Genomic DNA, 24279 nt, shown 5'->3' on the forward strand with positions numbered 1-24279 from the left:
TGCTGCTTCTCTGTAGCCCAGGTCAGGCGCTTCTGCCGCTGTTTCTGGTTCAAAAGTGGCTTGACCTGGGGAATGCGGCACCAGTAGCCCATTTCCTGCACACGCCTGTGCACGGTGGCTCTGGATGTTTCTACTCCAGACTCAGTCCACTGCTTCCGCAGGTCCCCCAAGGTCTGGAATCGGCCCTTCTCCACAATCTTCCTCAGGGTCCGGTGACCTCTTCTCGTTGTGCAGCGTTTTCTGCCACACTTTTTCCTTCCCACAGACTTCCCACTGAGGTGCCTTGATACAGCACTCTGGGAACAGCCTATTCGTTCAGAAATGTCTTTCTGTGTCTTACCCTCTTGCTTGAGGGTGTCAATAGTGGCCTTCTGGACAGCAGTCAGGTCGGCAGTCTTACCCATGATTGGGGTTTTGAGTGATGAACCAGGCTGGGAGTTTTAAAGGCCTCAGGAATCTTTTGCAGGTGTTTAGAGTTAACTTGTTGATTCAGATGATTAGGTTCATAGCTCGTTTAGAGACTCTTTTAATGATATGCTAATTTTGTGAGATAGGAATTTTGGGTTTTCATGAGCTGTATGCCAAAATCATCCGTATTAAGACAATAAAAGACCTGAAATATTTCAGTTAGTGTGCAATGAATTTAAAATATATGAATGTTAAATTTTCATCATGACATTATGGAAAATAATGAACTTTATCACAATATGCTAATATTTTGAGAAGGACCTGTACTGTTAGGGGCTGGAATGCCACCTTACACCCACTTTCATGCCAGGCTGAGGTGGAGGATCAGGAGGTCCCAGCCCCTGACAGTGATACAAGGGATGAACTCTGTGTCATCACTGACCAATGCATGTACCTCATTAGGTCTGCTGTCCAGGCAGCAGGATGAGCACTGGGGGTCATAGTCACCCAGGAAAGGGCAAGATGGCTGAACCGGTCAAGTTTCTAAGAGGGTCTTAAATTATGTTTGCCCAGGAGAGCTAATTTTAAGGTTCTAGTCCACTGGGGCACCATGGCCCTGGTAGTGTCACATACGTTGATGCAATTCTGAAGGTGAGGAACCCTTCTCCTCACACTGTCAGCCACAGCCTCACATGCTATTTTGGTACAGGAAGCCCTTTAACCTGGCAGCAGCATAGGGTGATCACCAAACCTCTGTTTCTGCTCAGGGGAACAGGAAGAAAAAAACAGGCTACTTAGCTCACATCTGTCGGAGGAAGAGAGAATGCTACCAGTTCCTGTTCCTTGTTCGGCTCCTCCACACCAAGAGAAAAAGAGACGAGACAGTCAGGCCACCTCTTTCATTTGTCCCTGAACTCAGTCTTATTCCGGGTTCACCTTCCACAGACCAGTGAGTCCTGCCCAGACTCTCTGCCCTTCAGAGGAGAACCCACATTGTCCTCTCTTCTTTTCTCCAACAGAACAGGATTTTCCACTAGGGGTGGATGCACTGCCACACAAATGGCCTCAAGTCTTCCTATATTCCTTCCTACAAATAGCACTAATTCCCCCAACTCTTTACTGGCCCACCATATACTGGCTGGCAGAGATTGTTTAGCTGCTGTACACCAAACCGTTGCAGCTACCATTACACAGGGATTTGCTTTCACAGGCACCCAGGTATATTTTTCATCCTCACCCACAGCATCTCGTTCTTTGGGCATGGCCCTTGGAAGGCTGACTTTAGATGCAGTAGACCTTCCCTCTAATGTTATTCTGACCATTCAAAGCTCTAGGGCACCATCAACCAGGTCCCTATACCTATGTAAACGGAAGATATTTGAAGAGTTGTGCTCTCAAAATCAGGCTTTGCCATTCTCCTGTTCCATGTCAGTGATCCTGACATTCTTCCAGGAACTATTAGACAAAGGAAAGGCTTTTTCTACTGTAAGGTTTATTTGACAGCCATTTCTGCCTATCACGTTGGGATGGGCAGTTTGCCGGTGGAACAACATCCCCTTGTCTTTTGTTTTATGAAGGGTGCTTGCTGGCTATGGCCAGTGGTCAAACACATATTCCCTACATGGGATCTCTCAACAGTTTTGAATGTGCTATCACAGGGACCTTTTGAACCTTTGGATCAAGTTAAGGTTCTGTTATTTATGACAGTCCTCTTGTAAGCTTTAGCCTCTGTCAGACGGGTTAGTGATATTCATAAACTTTCAGTTCACCCTGAATGGATTCGGTTTGCTGCTGGAGATTTAAAGATCTCATTATGGTCAAATCAGGCACTTGTTCTCAAAAACTCAACACCCTTGAGTTCTCCTATTGAACTGCTATCTTTTCATATCCCCTCTGTTTTTACATCAGAGCATTCATACATTACGTTCAGTTCTTGCACTCTGCGTCTTCATGGACAACAGGCTTTAGGAGATCTGCTTAGTTATTTGTATCATGGTCTTGGCCACATACTGGCAAGCCCATATCCAAGCAGTCCCTCAATGCCTGGTGGGTGACTATTGGTCTACCCTCACCTATGGCCATGAACTTTGGGTCATGACCGAAAGAACGAGATCCCGGATACAAGCGGCTGAAATGAGCTTCCTCCGTAGGGTGGCCGGGCACTCCCTTAGAGATAGGGTGAGGAGCTCGGCCATCCAGGAGGGGCTCGGAGTAGAGCCGCTGCTCCTCCACATCGAGAGGAGCCAGTTGAGGTGGCTCGGGCATCTATATCGGATGCCTCCTGGACGCCTTCCTCGGGAGGTGTTCCAGGCAAGTCCTACCGGGAGGAGGCCCAGGGAACGGCCCAGGACACGCTGGAGGGACTATGTCTCTCGGCTGGCCTGGGAACGCCTTGGGCTCCCCCTGGAGGAGGTGTCTGGGGAGAGGGACGTCTGGGCGTCTCTGCTGAGTCTGCTGACCCGGTCCCGGATAAAGCAGAAGACGACGACAAGTGTTTGTTCAATCACTGTTAAATTCTAGTGTGGACCCAAATCCAAGGGGAACCACTGGTTACATGTTACAGTTTCCATGCAACACACTGACCCTTACTTGAGCTACAGCTTGATGTTCTGCACTCTGTGTAAGCTCCTCATGTTATTCAAGGTGTGATAAAATCTGCATTGTTTTCCCAGTATATTCTTGCCAAAAGCTCTTGGTCAGATTTTACCTTTAATTTTACTGTCATTATGTGGTGGAGTATACAGATGTGGTTACTACCCAGAAACCAAAACCTGAACACAAAACCCCCAAACTAAATCAGTCACCTTGACTATGCACTAAGAAAATACATTGTATTAATTTATTTCATGTCTGTGAGCATCAACCTTTTGACTGACTGTTCATGTGATGCAAAAAGCACCCAAGGATGGAGGAGTTGCTCTGCTTTAATCCACTTTCTCTTATGCTGACCCTATAATGGAGCAACGTTATTATTCCCTATTTCAAAACTGTCCCTTCCGTACTGTTATTTAAAGGCGAGATTAATAAGCACATTCAATTTTATGACGTACTGGAAAACTGACCAGCTAATCCCCAAAGTACTGACAGGATGAAACCTGATAAATAATGACTTTTTCCTATTTTGTAGTGAAACCAGACTGAGTTTGTTCTTTTTGTGTTTCGTTCAAGCCCACGTCCTGCCAGCAAAGGTGTGGAAGGCCTGGCCAGAGTTGGCTCCAGGGCAGCTCTCTCTTTTGCCTTTGCTTTCCTGCGCCGGGCGTGGAGGTCAGGTAAGAACGCCTCGGGGACCGTGTTCTGTCCTTCTGTGTTCTGTCTTTCTGCTGTCTCAAGGTGAAGAAGCTTTGCTTGGCGGCGGTTGATAAATGACAAATCGTTATAGAGTGAACAGCCAGACATATTTCGCAATGCTATGATCTAACCTTGACTTGTTGCTGTTTGGCCAATGCCTGATAGGAGACCGTGAGATAGGGCCCACTTCTGTTTCTGAATATAATGTAGTATATAATTTTTCATTTAGTTGGACAGATGCTGATTTATTTATAATATAGGAGTTTATAGTTCTGGTCAGACAGGGAATGATCAACATACAACTTACATTTAAAAACAAACAAGAGTTGTGTGCCCATGAATGTGGCTTTTCTCTAATCCACACTGGGTCAAAATTATACATATAGTCTACAGTAGTAGAGGTATGTTTATTGCCAAAGGTTTTCAGTCACTTTCCTTCACACATGGACTTTGATGACATCCCAATTAAAATACAAATCCTCTAACGTGGCATTGCACCAACCTTTACAGCTTCAACCCTTTTGGGAAGGCGTTCTACAAGGTTTAGGACTCTGTTTATTATCTGAACATCCCTCCAGAAGCGCATTTGTGAGGTCAGACACTGATGTTGGACAGGAAGGCCTGGCTCTCAGTCTCTGCTCTAATTGATCCTAAAGGTCTTCCATCATGCTGATCCCAACTCCTGAAAAACAGCCCCACACCAAAGTCATCTGTGATAAACTTTAGACTTAACACAATATAGTTCTCAATTGGATTGCCTGTCAAAGAAGCAGGATTTCTCCTTCCAGAGAACATGTCTCCATTGCTCTGGAGTCTAGTGGCGGCATGCTTTACACCACTACATCTGAAACATTGCATTGCGCTTGGTGATGAAAGGCCTGGATCCAGCTGCTCAGCCACGGACGCCTACTCTATGAAGCTTTTTACACTGTTCCTGAGCTAATATGACGACCACATGAAGATAGGCCTCAAACAACTGGTATTGTTTGAGGCTTTCATATTGGCTAGTAGAGGATTGGCTAAGCCAGAAGATCATGAGCAGGCTTCCATCTTCAGATGGCATTTACACTGCTTGTAACAGTCTGCCTCCTCTCTACAGACTGCCAGGATTCACTCACGGACTTCAGCGTCACTTCTCACATACTGGCCCATGCTTAACCAGCGCCACCGTCCTATCACATCAATTAAATTGCCCCCAAAAATCATCAGCACTTTCAGAGATGTCTCATATATATATATATATATATATATACCCAAATTGTGCTTCCATTAAATAAACATGTTGAAGTCACTCTGTATCTTCTGAAAAAAAAGCAGATTTTGCTCGACCACCATTTATACATCTCATTGTTAGCTTTGTGAGATGAAATGCTGTTTTTGTTTGGTGTGCTGATATGAGGCTGAGAGCTGCTCATCCGCAGGGACTGGGTGGGAAGAACAGAAGGGCAGCCTCTTCTTCCTGTAACATGAGCAAAACACACACACGCACACACACGGTTACATTTTTGGTTCTCATTTCAGCTGTAATCCTGAAATACACTGTGAGAACAACTAAAGCTTTCATACTTTCTCAATAAACACATGCATTTTTTAGTTATGCTAACGGAACCGCAGGACTGAAATATAAATGCTTTTATACATATTCACCAAGCTAACCATATGTTATATAAAAATGTATCTATGACTCCAGGAACCGGGTCACAAGATGTTTGTTGTTTATTGTAGGAGATGATGCGGACCTCTGCAGTGAGCTTCTCCAGGAGTCCCTGGACGCCCTGCGCGCGCTGCCCGAGGCCACACTGTTTGATGAGGGGACCGTGTCCTCGGTGTGGCTGGAAGTTGTTGAGAGAGCCACGAAATTCCTAAGGTTTGCTTTTTACTGTTTTCATTGCTATTATAAGTAGACACAGGCTGCTTTGACATGCTACTATTTTATTTTATTTTTTAAAGATATTTTTTCGGCACTGGTGGCCTTTATTTTTTTATTTTTTGACAGTAGGCAGACAGGAAAGAGGGGTAGAGAGAGAGGGGGAGACATTCGGCAAATGTCGCCGGGTCTGTGACTCGAACCCGGGACGGCCGCTTCGAGGACTATAGCCTCTGTATATGGTCGCGCGCTTTAACCCCTACACCATCAGCGCCGCGCCCCGTGCTACTATTTTTCTAACCTCAAGATAAAATGCCTGAGTTTTGCTGTAATATGGTATTAAAACATGAATGATCCGACAGGCTTAATTGGAAAAACAGAACGGCTGCTATGGATGATTGGAAGATCAACGTGAAGGTTCCAATTCAGTTATAAATTTTGAGTTTTAATTTAAAGTCAGAGTTAGCTAAAACCATAACAGGACATTATAGATGTACATGGTGGTGAAAGCTAACAAAAACAAAGGAATACTAGAGATGCACATAATGTTTTGTGGCCAATTTCTGAAATCTAGGTTTTGGAAAGCATTGTGCTGCTGATTGGCAGATTCAGATGTCTCTTTGAGAGAAAGCAAGTCAGGGTTTTCATCAGTTAAAATAGACAGAATTATTTTTAGGGGATATTTTAAACTTATTGATTAGTGTGATTAGTGCTGTTACCATTACTGACTGTAAACAGTGGGGAATTCAGAAGGCTTGCTCTCTGTCTTAGCAGCCTAAATGAACAGCCAACAAGCCTCCATAGAAAATATAGTTTCAACCAGGGGCGTCCAGAGACCACTAAATGGACAGGTGCTTAAAGTAAAACAAGGCCACAGGTAACTGGATTCTAGGGCGTAGTATAAGTAAGAATCTCAGGGAGCTTTACCACTTCAATGTACTATGATGTACTACAAAATAGTAAACATGGAGATATCCATTAACATGGAACTGCAGACAATAAAAGAAAAATGAGTTGTTGACACATATTACCATAGTGTTTTGTGTCACCATAAGAAAACATAAAGCCTACTGACACTGCTAACTGACCACCACATTTAGGTTAAACCTCTTCTATTTCTTTGTGTTTAGGCCTGTGTTTTGTAATCACTTATGTACTTTTTCTTTTTTCCCTCTTTTTTTCTCAGTCTATTCTGTCTTTGTCATCATTGTCTCATCCTCCCTGTGTTGACTGTAGCTCAGTGTCTCTTGTTATTTCTGTCTCCATCTCATCTGATCTATCACTTTCCTTCTAGTGGCAAGAAATTAGCTATAAATTAATCTACATTTAACTACAGTACATTTTAACATCATTAATAACTCTTAAACTGGTTGCTTGTGAAATTCAAAATAAGTGCACAAGCAACCATCTTTATGTTGACTATATAAAATCTTAGTATTTTTCTTCTTAACTGTTATTCTCTTTCTTACCCAGCTGGTTAACAATTCTCTACCTTTGGCTGCATTAAGCAGCTCCTTCCTTGTTTATTTAAGACATCTTTCTTTACAATGCATCTAAAAAATGAACTTAATAAATTGCTATGAATGATAATCTAAACAATTATTTTAAACCTGCTTATTGGACCGAGAATTATATCTTTTCAGCTGTTCTACTTTTTGAAAAGTAACATTTGGGGGCCGGATGTCAACCAGATAGGCAGGTTGCCGACATTAGCTTGGCTAAAAATAGCTTTGCTAAAAAAAAAAAAACCCTCAAATTGAAGTTGTGATTGTTTGTGATTTTTGCAATCAGAAATACACCCAAACAGCTGACCTTATCTTTATTTTAAGCTATGGAAAATTGTGGGAGAATTCCCTACCTTCAGGCAGCTGATGGATGAGGGAAGCAGGTAGAGTACTAGTCTGTGATCCAGTCCCCCTCTCTGGCATCTCATCAAAAGGAATTAAAACTACAGGAATGTAAACATTTGATGGGGGATTTTTGAAACAACCATTTTTTTAAATTGTGAAATATTGCTGGATACAGAGCCGTGCCTATTTGTAACATATAAATAAAACTGAAGAGCTAAGAGTTAACTGTTTGATTATCCTAAAAATAAAATGACAGATCTTTAAAAAAAAACTAAAAAAGCTAGTAGCTTCTGTGACGTTATAATTTTCCATTTTTTTTATTGTTCAGACATTGATCACATAATCTACATGTAGATATTAAACGTCTTGTTTCTTTTGGGCTCAGTGACATACATGGAAGTGCCAGCACGAAAAGTAACATTCCTCTTCAGGATGAGCACCTTGCTCTGGCCATCCTGCTGGAGCTGGCTGTGCAGAGGGGCACTCTCAGGTAACATTATAAACATGCTGATTTATTCAACCTTTTCATCTGCTATGGTGAATCGTTTCCTCGTGCAAAGCTCACTTTGCTTTGTTGTGATGCTCCTCCAGCCAGCTGCTGTCTGCTGTTCTGCTCCTGTTACGTCTGTGGGAAAACGGCACCAGAGAGATGGACAATGAACGCTCCACCCAGGGAACCAGTGCTCCTCTCCTGCCTCTGCTGCAGCGCTTTCACAACATACACAGCAGCAAGGAGGAGCCTGCTCCTGAAGAGGATGCTGAGGTAAAAAAAAAAAAAAAGTGTTTTTTTATTTTTTATTAGATTATTGAAACCTTGACATCTCCAAATTTGAAAAAATACGGGAAATTCAAATAAAGAATTTATGGTGAACAGAATCAGACAACCTTTAGCTTGGTAGGCCTTCACTGGTGGCCAGCCATTTAAAATCAATACAGTCTTTTTCAGAACATGATATGCAGCATACTAAGCTCTGCTATGCTGCAGTAACAAAAACACTATGCAGTGTAGTTTCTGTTTCTAGGTGAAGAAGACTCAAATGTATCTATTATTATTATCAGCGAGGTGTTTAAAAATAAAGTCAGAGGAAGCACAGAGATGTAAGAAGAAAGAATGAGGCTTTCAGTAGATAACAGGAAGGCTAAATGGGGAATAGGAAATTTCCTATGTTTTATCCTTTTGAGCTTTCTATCATGGAAAATGCTGGGTTTAGAAATGCTGGCAGCCTTTTCAGCTTATTTTTTTGGTTACAGTCAATAAAAAAACCTGGAGGACCAAGGTGACTCATCCTCTGAATGTAATTTCTAGATCCTGACAGCGCCTCTCAGCCCCAACGAGAGTTTCCTACGTTACCTGACCTTACCCCAGGACAATGACCTGGCTATTGATCTCCAGCAAACGGCTGTAGTGATCATGGCTCACCTGGACCGCTTGGCCTCTCCTTACAGTCCCCCCCACTGTAACTCCCCCTCGTCACACAAGGTGATGGTTCCTTTTTATTTTTTATCGGTGCTTAAGACAATATGCATCACGTAGATTGAGAGATGTTGATTTGTTTTTTTGATGCTGTTCTTTTTCAAGAGTTGCATTAAATACATTACTACATGTATTTAGTGAGACTTAATTGTTTATTTACCTAGTTGAATACATAGCAGAAAGCCATGAACAGTCATTTTCAGATTTTCAATTGTGTGTCAATATATCTAGCAAGAAACAATTTGAATTAATCTACATTAACGTTTAAATATTTAACACGACCATTACTTGTATATTTGTATGTATTCTGTGTAGATTCTTCAAAGGAGACATTGTAACCAGAATGTTAATGCTGTCCCTCACTCTCTTTATACAAGGGGACCTTGCAGGAAGTGATTGCCTGGGGCCTTTTAGGCTGGAAACTGTATGCCAACGTTAATGGACCCATTCAGTGCAAAGCCCTGTCAAGCCTGGGGGTCATGCAGATTGTCTGTTCAGAAAAGGGTTTCCTCATCTTGTCTAGCAGTGGTGCTGTTTACACCCAGAACTACAAGAGCACAACACTGGTACGTTCTATTGCCTGGAGGTTTTCTGTTGGTTTGTAGGAGTTGTTTTGATCACCAACCCAATATATTTACACACACTCACGGTCATGTATGTCATTGGGCTTGTAGAGAAGCATTCAATGATGAAAAAACTAACAAGTTTAAGAAAGTTAAAAACCATTGGGTACATAAGTTGGATTGTATTTTGAATTCTTTAAAGGTCAGACCTTGTCAGAATTGTACATACAGCCCCAATAATATTTTCTTGAGGTTCCCTTAGCAAGTGTCACCTTGACCACATGTTTTTTGTAGCCATTAACAAGCTTCTTGGTGATTTATGGCTGGACACCCCAGCACTCCTTTCAGAACTGATAATTATCATTCAAATCATTGGTTTCCTGGCAGGGACCCGGCTATCAAGCATAGCCCGTAAATTTACTGCAGGGAGAGTTGAGGTCATGGCTTTGGGAAGGTCTTTTCATTACGAAACCAGTTTTGTTGTGGGTTATGGATCATTGTACTGTTGGAAAACATAATTGTATCCAAGTTCTAAACGTCTAGCTGTTGGAGATTTTGCTCCACCTTAATTATTCCCTTTGTGTTGTGCAATGCACAAGTAACACCAGCAGCAAAACAGACACTCAGCACACCACTGTGCATGTTTTTAGTTTGTGACATTAGCTCAGTCTTTGTCTCATCTGACTATATAAATTACTTAAACGTACTTCATCGTTTCACTCCCCAACATAAATGGGTTTTGGATTGGATCAACTTGGCTAACAGTAAGCTTTTGGAAATTCCCCAAACGTTTTTTTGTAATCTGCCAGGAAATAAGGCAATTTAAATGAGCTTTAAGATTTCTGCCTGGTAAATTAATGAGAGAAGGCCTATATGTATAATCAACTACACACTGACTCATAGGATTTTGTATCCCCCCCACCACTGCTTCCAGGCTCCCATGCTAGTCCACTGTCTGAGCTGCAGGAAAATTGTGAAGCTTGCCGCTCATCCTGACGGTCAGCACTACTTGGCCCTGTCATCCAACGGGGAGGTGTTTTCATGGGGCTGTGGTGACGGTGGACGCCTGGGACATGGAGACACTACGTAAGCTACAACAGATGTCGAATGAAGGGTTCTTTAAGCTTGGTGTCAAAATGTGCTGCTGGATGGAGATGATCTATCGTGAAAGGAGTCTTTGGAAGAAACAGGAATAGAATATTAATGAAATCAGTGTTTAATCTATTTATAGCAAGATTTCCAAACAGAAAATATTGCCACTAATGTTTTTTTTTTTGTTTTTTTTTAACTGTGGACAAAAACCCAGCCAGACAGTCAGTTTAGGACTGAATGCATTATAGGAAAGAGTGTGTGCTGATCTGAAATGATTTAACCTTGCCCTATTTCAAATTATTCTTCATTTTAGTTATCTAGAAGAGCCCACAATGATTGCCGCCTTTAATGGAAAACAGGCTGGAAAGCATGTGGTGCACATTGCTTGCGGGAGCACATACAGCGCTGGAATCACAGCTGATGGCGAGCTCTACACCTGGGGTAGAGGGAACTACGGTCGACTTGGTCATGGTAAGATCTACAGTGCCAGACAAAAGTATTTACCCCCATTGATCCTTCTCCATATTTTGTTTCAAAGAAAAACTTCAATGGATTGTACAAGGGTTTTATGTGATCAGTCAACACAGAGCAATGCATAGTTTGTGAAGTGGAAAGACAATTGGGCTTAGCCCATTTTACTCTGATAAACCAAAATAAAATCCACTGCAACCAATTACCTCCAGAAGTAGCCTTATTAGGAAATAGAGTAAATGTTGTGAGTTTATCAAAGATCAAGACCAAACAACCCAGCAGAAAGTCTAAAGAAATTAAGCAACCTACCAGGACATGGCCGTCCTGGCGGGTATTGAGAATATTAATCAAAGAAGGAATCAGTCTATACAGGGGAAACGGCCCATGTGGAAAATTATGCTGGACAGATGAAACCAAAATACAATGTTTTCAGATATATTGAAGAGGCTGTGTGTGGCGAAAACTCACACTGCACATCAGCCTGAAGACCCCATCCCCACTGTGAAACAAGGTGGTGGCAGTATCATGATATTTAGGCTGTTTTTTTTTCAGCAAGGACAGAGAAGCTGTTTAGAGTCGACGTGAAGGTAGATGGAGCTAATAACCGAACAACCTTGGACAAAAACCTGTTAAAACCTCCCAAAGACTTAAGACTGGAGCAGAGGTTCACCTTCCAGCAGGACGACAATTCTGAACGTAAACCCAGAGCGAAAACTGGAAATCAATTTAAGATCTGTTTTCAGTGTTAGAAAATCTGAAAAAATTCAAGGTGTTAGAATATAATTTTTGCGGCACTAGAGGCTTTATTTTTCATTTTGTCGACAGTAGGTAGACAGGAAAGAGGGCAAAGAGAGGGGGAGACGTTCGGCAAAGGTCGCCGGGTCCGAGACTCGAGCCCAAGACAGCCGCATCGAGGACTGTAGCCTCTGCACATGGTCGTGCGCTTAACCCCTAGACCACCAGCGTTTATATTTTAAAATGCCTTCTCTCCTGTTTGTTTATAGGCTCTAGTGAGGACCAGACTACACCCATGCTAGTGACCGCACTGAAAGGACATAAGGTGGTGGATGTGGCGTGTGGAAGTGGAGATGCCCAAACGCTTGCTGTGACTGAAAATGGTTAGAATAACTATCTTTTCTGATATCGCATTGGCTATATAGGCTTCCCTGTTTATCTTCACCCTCTTTACTTTGTTTCTACAGGCCAGGTGTGGTCCTGGGGAGATGGAGATTACGGTAAACTGGGTCGAGGAGGCAGCGATGGCTGCAAGACGCCCAAGCTAGTAGAGAAGCTTCAGGACCTGGACATCGTGAAGGTGTGTTGTGGCAGTCAGTTCTCAGTGGCGCTCACTAAAGATGGCCAGGTGTACACCTGGGGGAAGGGAGACAACCAGCGCCTCGGTCATGGCACGGATGAACATGTGCGCTACCCAAAGCTGCTTGACAGTCTTCAGGGTGAGTAGTTGACCGGAACAAAAGTTCTCTGAAAGGTTTAAGAAAACAGTTGTTTATGTTTGTTAATGTTTCCAATCAGGGAAGAAAGTTGTGGATATTGCTGTAGGGTCTACACACTGTCTAGCCCTAACAGAGGATGGGGAAGTCCACAGCTGGGGAAGCAATGATAAGCTCCAACACTTTGACACACTCTTCTCCAACAAGAAGCAGCCTAAAGCACTCCCAGGGCTCAACTCCAAGCACATTGTGGGAATTTCCTGTGGCCCAGGACAAGTAAAATAAACACTTAATTCTGATTGAAGTACATTTGTAATGATGAAAAAAAAAGATTGACCAACTTTCTTGGTTTGTTTGTTTTTCAGAGCTTTGCCTGGTCCTCCTGCTCAGAGTGGTCCGTTGGGCAGCGTGTGCCCTTTGTGGTGGATGTTTGCTCCATGACCTTCGAGCAGTTAGACCTGCTCCTGCGACAGGTTAGTGAGGACATGGACGGCAGCTCAGACTGGCCTCCACCTCAGGAGAAGGAGTGCATGGTAGTGGCCACACTGAACCTGCTCAGGCTCCAGGTGGGTAACATCATGTCAACAGATGAACCAATCCATTTGTTCTGCTAATCGTTGCTTTAGCCTTAATCCTGGCCTGTGTTTCCTCAGCTCCACGCAGCCATCAGTAACCAGGTGGATCCAGAGGAATTGGGGCTGGGGCTTGGCAGTGTTCTCCTTAACAACCTCAAGCAGACAGTGGTGGTCCTAGCTAGCAACGCCGGCGTGCTCAACACGGTGCAAGCAGCTGCCCAAGCTGTCCTGCAAAGTGGCTGGTCAGTTCTGCTGCCAACAGCTGAGGAAAGGGCGCGGGCGCTGTCCTCACTGCTGCCTAATGCTGGTGAGTGCAAAACACATCAGTTTATGCTAGGCTCATGCATTTGTTCGCATTCTTATTTAAATGACAATTTTGGGTCCAATTGCAAAAACTTAAAGAATAAAAAGAAATCAAATTACTTTTCTACATTCTGCTTCCCTTATGACCTTTGCATTCAAGAAAAGCTGAAGAGAGGAATCAACTGTAAAACACACAAAATCCTTTAAGAGTTTTCCAAACCTTTTTTGAATTTGAACTGAAACATGTATAATTTTGTCAGTGTTGTGGTAACTCCAATAGAAATACTGGATCAGATCACACCTATTACTAGTAATTAATGTTAGAGGTTTGTTGAGTTGTTCAAATGAGATTTGAGCAAAACCAATGTAATTTGTTTCCAAACTTAGTGAGTCCTTGTGTTAAATTACTGTGATTTCAGTAAAGATCAATATAATCACGATAACTAATTTACCCTCAAATAACAGAACACTGCTCAGTTCGTCGCTTGTGTTATTTAAATTAGATTTTTAAAACAAGTAAAGTAAGACTTAAATGGACATTTCCATTTTGTTTCAGCATCTGGAAACGAGATGAGCGTGAGTCCCGGACGGCGCTTCATGATCGATCTGCTGGTGAGCAGCCTGATGGCCGACGGAGGGCTGGAATCTGCGCTCAACGCAGCCATCACAGCTGAGATACAGGTCAGAGTGTTAAATTGCACCAGACATTCGCTGCTGCGCTACCTCATATAGTGATGAACCTTTGCTTTGATTTTTCCTTTGAAGTAACACAGTGCTGACTGAAAAAAGAACTCCAGCTGTGCTCAACATCGTCACTAATTTGTTTCTGGTCATTATTATGGCAGGATATTGAGGCCAAGAAGGAGGCTCAGAAGGAGAAGGAGATTGATGAGCAGGAAGCTAATGCATCCACCATGCACCGCTGTCGTACTGTGCTGGACAAGGACTTCATCAACACAGGCATCTATGAGTCAACAGGAAAACTAAGTCTGCCCTTAGTGCAACTCGTGCAACAGCTTTTGAGGTACCTGCTGTTTCCCCACATCAGAATTTGTGCTAAATCAGAACTCTTTTACTGTCCACTAACAAATGACCATGTTTGAATTCCACAGGAACATCGCCTCTCAGACCATAGCAAGACTGAAAGACGTCGCTCGGCGAATCTCCAACTATTTAGAGGCAGAACATGTCAGCAAGGAGCGATCGGCATCTCTGGATCTGCTTCTGCGCTTTCAGAGGCTGCTGGTCAGCAAGCTATACCTGGGTGTCACCGACACGGAGAACGTCAACGGATACAGTAAGTCGCTCAGTTCAGGTCGGAACAGTTCAGTTTCAGCTCTAAGCAATAAGCATTTGATTTCTCTGTTGCAGATCCTGAGCTTCTTGGTGTTGGCTCCTTATTAAAAAAGTACATCGCCCTGTTGTGTACCCACATTGGAGACATCCTCCCCGTTGCAACAAGCATCGCTTCTACAGGTCGCCGGCATTTTGCAGAAGTGTCTCGGGTTATTGAAGGAGACCTCACTGGTAGATTTCCTTTACTCTTTGTTCATCATCAGTATAACTTGCATGTATAGCTTTAAGGATCTTGTGAGCGTTTTAAAAATGTTTCTGTCATGCTGTTTTTTTAGGAGTGCTCTTGCCTGAGCTGGTGGTATCCATCATCCTTCTCCTTACCATCGATGCTGGTCTGATGCAGGAAACTGGTGCTATCCCTCTGCTGGCAGGACTTCTGGAGCACTTGGACCGTTTCAACCACCTGGCCCCAGGACATGAGAGAGACGATAATGAGGATTTGGCCTGGCCGGGCATTATGGGTATAATATATTACCTCTGACCTTTTTATTAACAGAGTCACAACATTTCATTGTAAAACTTTTGAAGATATTTAACTTTTTTCTGTTTTGACAGGATCCTTCTTCACCGGACAAAGTTCCAAGAACAATGAAGAGGTTTCACTGATCCGTAAGGCTGATCTGGAGAATCACAACAAAGATGGTGGCTTCTGGACAGTGATTGATGGGAAGGTTTATGACATTAAAGACTTTCAGGCTCAGTCCCAGTCTCTGACAGGGAACAGCATCTTGGGTAAGATTAAATGTTCAATTAAATGGAATGTTTTTAACCTTGAAACATGTGAGTTTTGGTCTGATAATAGATGAAGGTAAATAAATCAGTGTAATGTATATGCTTGAAAACGCGATAAAATGCAGTAAAATAACACACTGCATCTCATCAGCATTAACTCATTAATCAATTCTGTTCCAGAAGTCATGTTTCTGCAGCTCAGCCTCAATATTCTCCTCCAACATACAGTACTTTGAGAAAGCTACCAAATGTTCTGAAAAAATATTACCTATCACGCACCTGGGTTTATTATTTGTTTCTCAACATACATCTGACTCTACACATACAGCTACAATGTACAATAAACTCGCGTCTTGCTCCTGATGATGACTTCAGGTGTAGCAAGCTAATGTTAGCATGCTTACTCTCTGTTGTGATAGGACTCATTGACAGCCCTGAGAACATGTAACCTCTCAGTGCAGTTCCAAGTAATCATGTTTGGACAAAACTTACAGAAATAGCTGTTCTCCTGCTTCATAAACTCAGCACTGTGCATTGAACATTGTAAAAATTCTTGATTAGCATCAAAATTAAAAGCACTTAATTAAATAAGTAAATAATGAGCACAGCCAGTAACACTGTTTTCAAGCAGTGCACATGAAATAGGCTGTGATTGTTGAAACAAAATGGTTGTGTGGCTCCCTGGGGGTGCAGCTGAGAAAGTCACAGATTGGAGCCCAGGAATAAGGAGTGAAATTTTGCTCTGGGACTCTGACACAGATCGTTTGAGATGAGACCCCAGTAACTCCAATACTTGGGATCTGGACATCTCTGAAACCTACGTCACATGATCAGATGTTACTCTAGTTTTCTAGATGTCTGTGTCCTGAGTTGCTAAAACAAAATGTCTTTTCTTTTACAGCTCAATTTGCCGGTGAAGACCCTGTGGTTGCTTTGGAAGCTGCCTTGCAGTTTGAGGACACCAGAGAATCCATGCAGGCATTCTGTGTTGGCCAGTACATGGAGGTACTAACCGTTCCGTCAAAAACACATCACTCTAGCCTTTTCTTTTATTGCTCTTGTTTTGAAATGGGACGTTCTTACTATTTACAGCCTAACCAGGAGACTGTGACCACTCCAGACCTCAACAGTCTGTCTTCGCCGCTCATTGACACTGAAAGGAATTTGGGGCTGCTGTTGGGTCTTCACGCCTCATATTTGGCCAAAAGCACTCCGTTGTCCCCTATGGAGATTGAATGTGCCAGTGGGTTGAAGTACATTTTAAATCAATCAAGCTTTGAATTTAATGCAGATTTTTACTAATCCACTCATGCTAAAAGGTACACAGAGAGGATCAAATACAGACATAAACCCTTTTTAATATTTTGATAGTTACTTCTTAGCAAGTTGCCCTTAAATTGTAAACTTTCTTAAGCCATCAGTAAGCTTCTGGAAGAATTCTGGCGTAATATTTGACTTATCTCTTATTCAAAATGGTAGAGCTGTTAAGCAATTTGTTAGCCTCACAGCCTAATTGCCTAAGTCATATTTTGGCAATTATGCTACACGGCTAACGGTTTGTTTGTTTTCTACTATTGACCCAGTTTTTAAGTATAGGCCACACATTTCAATGTTGTTGGAAGTCGGGGCCATTCCAGAATTTTAATGTTAACCTGCTTTATATGTTCTGAAAAACCAACTGGTTAGGAATATCGGGAACAACCCAGGAAATCCCAGAGTTCAAGCTCACAATAAATTGGTTGATTCTGAAACAATGGCGTCACTGTCTGCAGTGGATTGAACTCACAAGTTGCCACCAAGAATGTCAACGGCACTAAGCTTGCAAAAATTTGTAGCTGCTCACCTGGACAATTCAGATGCCTTCTCAAGTTTTAGGGCCAGATGGGTCAAATATTGAGCTATTTGGCCTCATTGACAAGAAAAATCTTCAAACAATTCAGCCATTTATCAAGCATGGTGGTGGCAGCATCATGCGGAGGGTCTTTTTTGCCACCAGTGGTACTGGTGCACTGCATCAAAGTAGGTGGGATAATAGAGTAATCCTGCTGACCCAACCTTTCTTTTTTATACACTGGTAACATTCATCCACTTGCATTGGACTTATAATATTGGAGGGGGAACATTTCCCAATGCTAATATTTGGATCGGATATGATACCCAGATTACCACAATTCTTCAACCTTTCCTTATTTAGTTGATTAGGACAATGATCCCAAACACACCGAATCTGTTGTAGCACAATTAAAGGATGCTACAATTAAGACAGTAGAATGGCTCCAGCTTAAACCACACTGAAATGTTGTGGATTAGTCAAAGGTCCAGCCAGATTTATGCCAGAAGCTTGTTGATGGGATCAAAAAGTTTAGGGAGAATACACAATAACTTTAAAATTGTTCCTTTTACTTTGCTGTGTGTCTCTCTGTAACACTGAATTTGAACAATTTTTACCTTCTCTGAGCACAGAATGGCTCCAGTCCTCCATATTCTCTGGTGGCCTTCAGACCAGTCAGATTCACTACAACTACAATGAAGAGAAGGACGAAGACCACTGCAGCTCCCTGGGGACAACCACTCCAGATAAGGCCAAACTTTACTCCCGCAGGATTACCCTTAGTGACCACGCACAGCCTTTTCTCCAGGCTATTGCTGACAACAACACTCAGGACCACACTGTGAAGGTAGAGGAGATTAAAAATATATTTTACAGGGCCAGTGGGCAGACATGAATCTAATGGGTAATCCTTTTATGTTTTTTTTTCTTTGTTCTAGGACTTTTTGTGCCAAATAGAGCGTTGCTGTAAGCAGTACCATCTCATTACACCCATCACCTTTCCACCAGAGCATCCTGTGGAGGAGGTTGGCCGCCTGCTGCTCTGCTGCTTGCTCAAACATCAGGACCTCGGTAACCTAGCAGCAGGACACATTCCATTTCTTCTGAGGAATTATGAGTTGTCTTTTCTTGTTCTGTTGTTATAGTTTATACCAATGATTCCCAACCGGGGGTACATGGAAACATTTAATATTTTATTTCCAAGATGAGGGGTAAATACTGTCAGTTAGTAGGGATAATTCTTGGATGTGTGATGCTTTATTATGACCCAGGTGCAAAATACACCAAGGTTTTATAAACCAGAAGAGCAAAAAAAGTCAGAATAAAACAACTACAGGTGGGAAAGACTAGAACAGGGGTGTCATTGCTGTTCACCTGAATGACGCTACCAAGAGAGAGGACAAAGTAACAGCTATTTCCACTCTGCCTCCAAAGCTATCAAAGCTTATCAAGGACAAGCAAGCTCAGGTGCACCACCAACAAAGTAGTAATAATGCATTTTCACACTTCATGTCTTTAACTTTATTAGATCGATTCGTGAGTGATTTCAGTCCCTACGTCGTTGCTGCACTACTTTCTATGGCCAGACTTTACAAAAGCTGGACGAAAACACAGTCTTCATACTCTGTGTCACCGTCGCTGACATGGCGAGTTACTTGCGCTCACATTTAGGTGGACACCTGCTCCCGACAGTAGACGGAGAGCGCCCAGAAAAACCTGGAAAGCAGGCAAGGATATCTGAGGTTTTTAAAAGGGCAGAATTTGTTTTGATGGCAGCACTTCTTGTCCTGCGAGCAGCAGCAGGGCTAACTCTCCTACTCCTGGTACATATGTCAAAGGTAGAAGGACACAACATAGCCAAAGTGTCCTGCCCCTGACATGCAGCAAAGGTCCAGTCAGTCAGCACAAAATGATAATGATAGATTGTACTAAGAAGCTATTAAAGGTCAACAAAGAGTTACTGGCTTGCATTTCTGCATAAATTTAATTTAAACCCTCTTCTGTCATAGGTCACATTGCTCTCTCACTTGTCAGCCCATGTGCCTTCGGGGTGGATCAGGGAAAACAGAGGTCCCTCCCTAAGTCCATGATTGATGTCTGCCGCATGGTCTACCAGGCAAAATGTTCATTAATTAAGGTGGGATCCACACTTCTGACATGTGCTCTAAAGTAATAATATAATATTGTGTTTAAAAAGGCATACTGAGTTATTTGTTATGTATAAAGTGGCTTGAAAAAATATTTATACCCTTTTGCAAATATTTTGTCTTACACATTTTGCCACATTATAACCAAACTCTATGTAGGAATATTATTGTGCTTTTATGTGAGGGACCAAAACAAAGTAAATTAGGAGGATTTGTGTTTGTCCTAAAAGCCTAGACTTGAATCTGATAGTCTGTGGACCAACCTAAAGATTAGGGTGATACCAGGCAGACAATCCAACCTCAAAGACTTGGAGGTCATCACCAAAGATGAACAGTCGTAAATACAGGTGGAAACATGCAAGAAGCTTGTCAGGAATTATAAAGAGGGTTTGATTGCTTTAATGCCATTAAAAGCATTTTCCAGGGAAGCTCACTATTTGCCGTGAGCTTCACAAATCTGGTTCTCTTTCAACATTCGTTTCGGTATCTCACTATGGGACACGCCTCCAGCGCCTGTCCCCCAGAAGCTCTATTACATTACGCCAGTCTTGACTGGCCGGCGGAAGTGACGTCCGCTCCCATGGGAGGACTTCCTCCCAGTATAAAAGTTGACGTCACGTAGGTGATCTTCAGTCTAACACCTCTTCTCGCTCCCAGAAGCACCTCTCAGACGGTCATTACAGTAACTTGAGCTAGCTTAACTGTTCACAGAGCGAGCTAACAACTCGGTCGCCGAGCGCTTCTCAATAACTGTGCTCGACTGTTCTGAGTCCCTTTCAACGCTGGTCTGTCGCCAAACAGCAGCGCTGCAACTGGTCACCAAACTAGCTGCAACCTTAACGGAGCTTAAGAAGTTGTGTAACTTGCACTCGTTCTCACCATGAACAGAGTCAAGCCACCATCTAGAACCTGCACATTTGGCAATCTCATAGCTGGGGCAGATACCCACTCTGTCTGCGCTTCGTGTCTGGGGCTGCAACATGCCCAGGATGCGTTGGCGTCACCGGCGAGCTGCGAGCACTGTGCACGGCTCTCCCTTAAGTCTCGTCGGCGCAGGCTAGCACGCCCAGCTAGCCTGTCGGAGGTTGATACTATGATGGTACTGATGAGTGAGAGCCCACTTTGGCTGGAGCCAGTTGGGGTGATCAGCTCGACGTTGTCACGCCACTGACTGACGCCACTGACTGACCCAGAGGAAGACGAGGCCACACTTCCAGGTTTCAGTACTCTTGCTAATGCCGAGTCTGAATCTGAAATGGAGTCCATCAGTCTCGGGTCTGACGACGACGAGCTGGACTGCGGGCCTTATGCCATCCAGTCGGTTGCAAAGCCCTCGGTGACGGATGACACCAGCCGCTGCGGTTCCCCAAACCCGACTGCAACGGACCTGCATGATGTCTGCAGAAGGGCAGCAAAGAAGCTGGGCATCGAGTGGCCGGAAACCCTCACCGAAACTACCACATCTCGATATGAGGGGAAGCAGCTTCCGAGAGCCAAATCTTCCGGCAGAGCTGTTGCCGGTCTTTCCCGAGTGCCTCGAGGAAGCGACCCGGTCCTGGAGCAATCCTCTCACCGCCAAGAACCCCGCCCTGGGAGGGTCGGCGCTGGACTGGACGGGCATGGAGGCCGGCGGTTTTTTACATCTGCCTCCCGTAGAACCTCTGCTGGCATCTCACCTGCACCCATCGCAGAAGTCAGCCATGACAGCGACAGGACCCACCCTTCCCTTCAAAGCTGACTCTTTTCAGTCCACTCTGAATGAGAAAAGCTACAAGGCAGTGGCTGCATCTGTTAAAGCCTTAAACGCTTTGTCTCTTCTCCTCGCTTACCAAGCGGAATTACAGGAGCAGATGACTGGCACACCGATGGCCGATTTGTGGGACGAGTTGTGCGTGGTGACAGACCTATGCCTGCGTCTCCACAGAAGCGCTGTCCAAGCATCCGGGAGAGCCATGGCCCTGATGGTCACTCAGGAGAGAGCTAGATGGCTGAACCTCTCTAGCCTGTCTCAGAGGGAAAAGAACCTGCTCCTCGACACCCCCGTGGACCCGAAGAGCTTATTCGGACCCACTGTGGCAGCCATGCAAAAACGCTGTGAGGAAAAGAAGAGGGAAGGTGAAGCGCTAAAGCTGTGTCTGCCCAGGAAAGCGCAGCCTCCTCCCCCTCCAGCACCCCGTGTGCCGTTCGCTCAAGCGGCGGCTCGACCGGCCTACCGCATCCCCAAACGCCAGCCTCAGCCGCAGTCAGCGGACCGTGGGAAACAAACCGAGCTCAAAGGTGCTTGGGGAAGGAAGCCATTCGCTCCCCCGACGACGCCGGGAAACCAAGCGACCCCTTCCGCTACTGTGAGCACAAAGAAAAAGAGGCGCGCTACCTAGGAAGCCATCTTCGGGGTGGGAGAGCAGGATCTGCCAGACACCTGCACCCCCCCTACCAGGACACGTCCTGTCCCAGTTCGAGTTCAGAACGCCATGTTCAAGGCAACTCAAACGGCCTGCAGAGCCGACGTTGGAGCTCATCGTTCAGAGCCGATCCAAGCGGAGGAGGATCAAAGCCACCGAGAGCTCAGTGGAGCCGCAGCTGTGGCCAGAAAGCACACACCAGTGCACAAACTCGCTGACAGGCTGGGGAGCCACTCACGAGGGGATGATGGCAAACGGTGTTTGGAGTCCACAAACACAGACAGCTCACATAAATTGTCTGGAACTCCTGGCCGTGATGCTGGCACTGAGACACTTTCTGCCCTTTATCAAAGGGCACCATGTTTTGGTCAGAACGGACAACACAACAGTGGTTGCTTACATCAACAGACAGGGGGGTCTGCGCTCACGTCATTTACACGAGCTGGCATACAGACTGATAATCTGGACCAGCTCACACTTGCTGTCGCTAAGAGCAACTCACGTGCCAGGGGTAATGCCCCTGCTGTCAAGGGGCAATCCCCGCTACAAAGAGTGGAAACTCCACAGCGAGGTGATGACCCAGATATGGAAGAGGTACGGCCGAGCGGAGGTCGACCTCTTCGCATCAGGGGAAAATGCTCAGTGTCCGATGTTTTTCTCACTGACAGAGCAACAAGCTCCGCTTGGGCTGGATGCTCTAGCGCACAAATGGCCGCCGGTCCTACTGTACGCCTTTCCCCCACTGGAACTGATCATTCCTACTCTCGCCAGGGTGCGAGAGGGAAAACACTCACTCATTCTGATATCTCCCCGCTGGCCTGGGAAACACTGGCTAGCGGAGATTTTTCAGATGCTACACGGTGAGCCATGGCGGCTTCCCCTCCGCAGAGATCTCCTGACGCAGGCACGCGGAGAAATATTTCATCCGCATCCAGAGCGCATGGCCCTATGGGCCTGGCCTGTGAGGGGTTAAATCTGGCTGCCAGTGGGCTTCCCCAGAGAGTTATTGACACAATTCAAAATGCAAGGGCCGTTTCCACGCGTAACGTGTATGAGGGTAAATGGCAGGCATTCGTGGGTTGGTGCGCAAAACCTATGGTGAGCGTAATGCAAAGCCCTGTGTCGGACGTTTTAACTTTTCTGCAGGCACTGTTGGATAAAGGCTTGGCTTTTTCCACTGTGAAGGTGTACCTGGCTGCAATTTCAGCCTGTCACGTTGGCTTTGGTGACAAAACAGTGGGGCAGCACCCCCTGGTGTGTCAATTCATGAAAGGTGCACGACGGCTCCGTCCAGTGTCGAGGAGCCTCATTCCTTCATGGGATTTACCTATGGTACTCGATGCGTTGTCACGTGCACCGTTCGAACCGTTGCAGCAGGTTGAGCTCAAAGTGCTTTCCTTTAAAACGGCCTTATTGATTGCTCTGGTCTCTGCTAAGCGTGTGAGTGACATTCAAGCGCTCTCAGTTAACCCGTCCTGCATGCAGTTTCTGGGTGAGTCAAGGGTTTTACTGAAACCTAATCCTGCCTTTATACCTAAGGTTGCTACGGCTCTGCCATGCCGTGCCCTTGAATTAATGGCTTTCTACCCACCACCATTCTCCTCTCAGGAGCATGAACGACTGCATACGCTCTGCCCAGTACGAGCTCTGCGGTTATATGTGGAAAGAACAGCAGATCTTCGTAAATCAGAGCAGCTGTTTTTGTCGTGGGCTTCATCACATAAAGGAAAGCCTCTCACAAAGCAACGTCTTTTGCATTGGGTAGTGTTCCTCTGGTTTATGAGAGCGGAGGCCTTGCACCCCCTGCAGGTCTGCGGGCTCATTCCACTCGTGGTGTGGCATCATCATGGGCACTGTTCCAGGGTATACCTGTGGAGGAAATATGTGAGGCTGCCAACTGGGCGACCCCTCACACCTTCACTAGGTTCTATAAACTGGATGTCACCAGGCCCACACTGGCTCACACGGTTCTGGGTGTGGGTTCCACATTGCCATGAATGCAAGATGCAATCTGTTGGTCTTCGAGTGAGCTTATCTGGCAATACGGGAGCAGAAATATCCCATAGTGAGATACCGAAACGAATGTTGAAAGAGAACTTTAGGTTAAGGATTTAACCCCGGTTCTCTGAAACATGAGTGAGGTATCTCACCAGATCACCCTCCTTGCAGGGAGCGAGGAAGAGGTGTGCTTATTAAACTGAAGATCACCTACGTGACGTCGGCTTTTATACTGGGAGGAAGTCGCTCCCTTGGGAGCGGACGTCATTTCCGCCTGCCAGTCAAGACTGGCGTAATGTAATAGAGCTTTTGGGGGACAGGCGCTGGAGGCGTGTCCCATAGTGAGATACCTCACTCATGTTTCAGAGAACCGGGGTTAAATCCTTAACCTAAAGTTTTCATGGAACTGTAGCGAGGTGAAAGCCTTTGGCAAAAGAAAGCCACAAGAAGTCTCATGTGCAGTTTGCCACA

The 24279-nt window shown here is 44.7% G+C and overlaps 1 protein-coding gene across 1 annotated transcript in view; it reads left to right on the top strand.

The window, feature by feature from the left end:
- The window catches only part of herc2 (HECT and RLD domain containing E3 ubiquitin protein ligase 2), a 67544-nt gene that overhangs the window by 9639 nt on the left and 33626 nt on the right, over positions 1–24279 (top strand). The window contains exons 6-29 of the mRNA XM_047375803.1: positions 3577–3677; positions 5422–5563; positions 7799–7903; positions 8005–8176; positions 8720–8893; positions 9265–9453; positions 10385–10536; positions 10856–11013; positions 12018–12131; positions 12216–12467; positions 12547–12740; positions 12830–13030; positions 13118–13346; positions 13899–14023; positions 14188–14366; positions 14455–14639; positions 14714–14869; positions 14974–15159; positions 15254–15430; positions 16332–16435; positions 16523–16673; positions 17894–18108; positions 18200–18332; positions 19271–19398. Coding sequence (XP_047231759.1) covers positions 3577–3677; positions 5422–5563; positions 7799–7903; positions 8005–8176; positions 8720–8893; positions 9265–9453; positions 10385–10536; positions 10856–11013; positions 12018–12131; positions 12216–12467; positions 12547–12740; positions 12830–13030; positions 13118–13346; positions 13899–14023; positions 14188–14366; positions 14455–14639; positions 14714–14869; positions 14974–15159; positions 15254–15430; positions 16332–16435; positions 16523–16673; positions 17894–18108; positions 18200–18332; positions 19271–19398 — 3922 coding nt within the window. The remainder of the gene's footprint in view (positions 1–3576; positions 3678–5421; positions 5564–7798; positions 7904–8004; positions 8177–8719; positions 8894–9264; positions 9454–10384; positions 10537–10855; positions 11014–12017; positions 12132–12215; positions 12468–12546; positions 12741–12829; positions 13031–13117; positions 13347–13898; positions 14024–14187; positions 14367–14454; positions 14640–14713; positions 14870–14973; positions 15160–15253; positions 15431–16331; positions 16436–16522; positions 16674–17893; positions 18109–18199; positions 18333–19270; positions 19399–24279) is intronic.

The sequence above is a fragment of the Girardinichthys multiradiatus genome, chromosome 9 (genome assembly GCF_021462225.1).
Source record: "Girardinichthys multiradiatus isolate DD_20200921_A chromosome 9, DD_fGirMul_XY1, whole genome shotgun sequence".
Taxonomy (NCBI): domain Eukaryota; kingdom Metazoa; phylum Chordata; class Actinopteri; order Cyprinodontiformes; family Goodeidae; genus Girardinichthys; species Girardinichthys multiradiatus.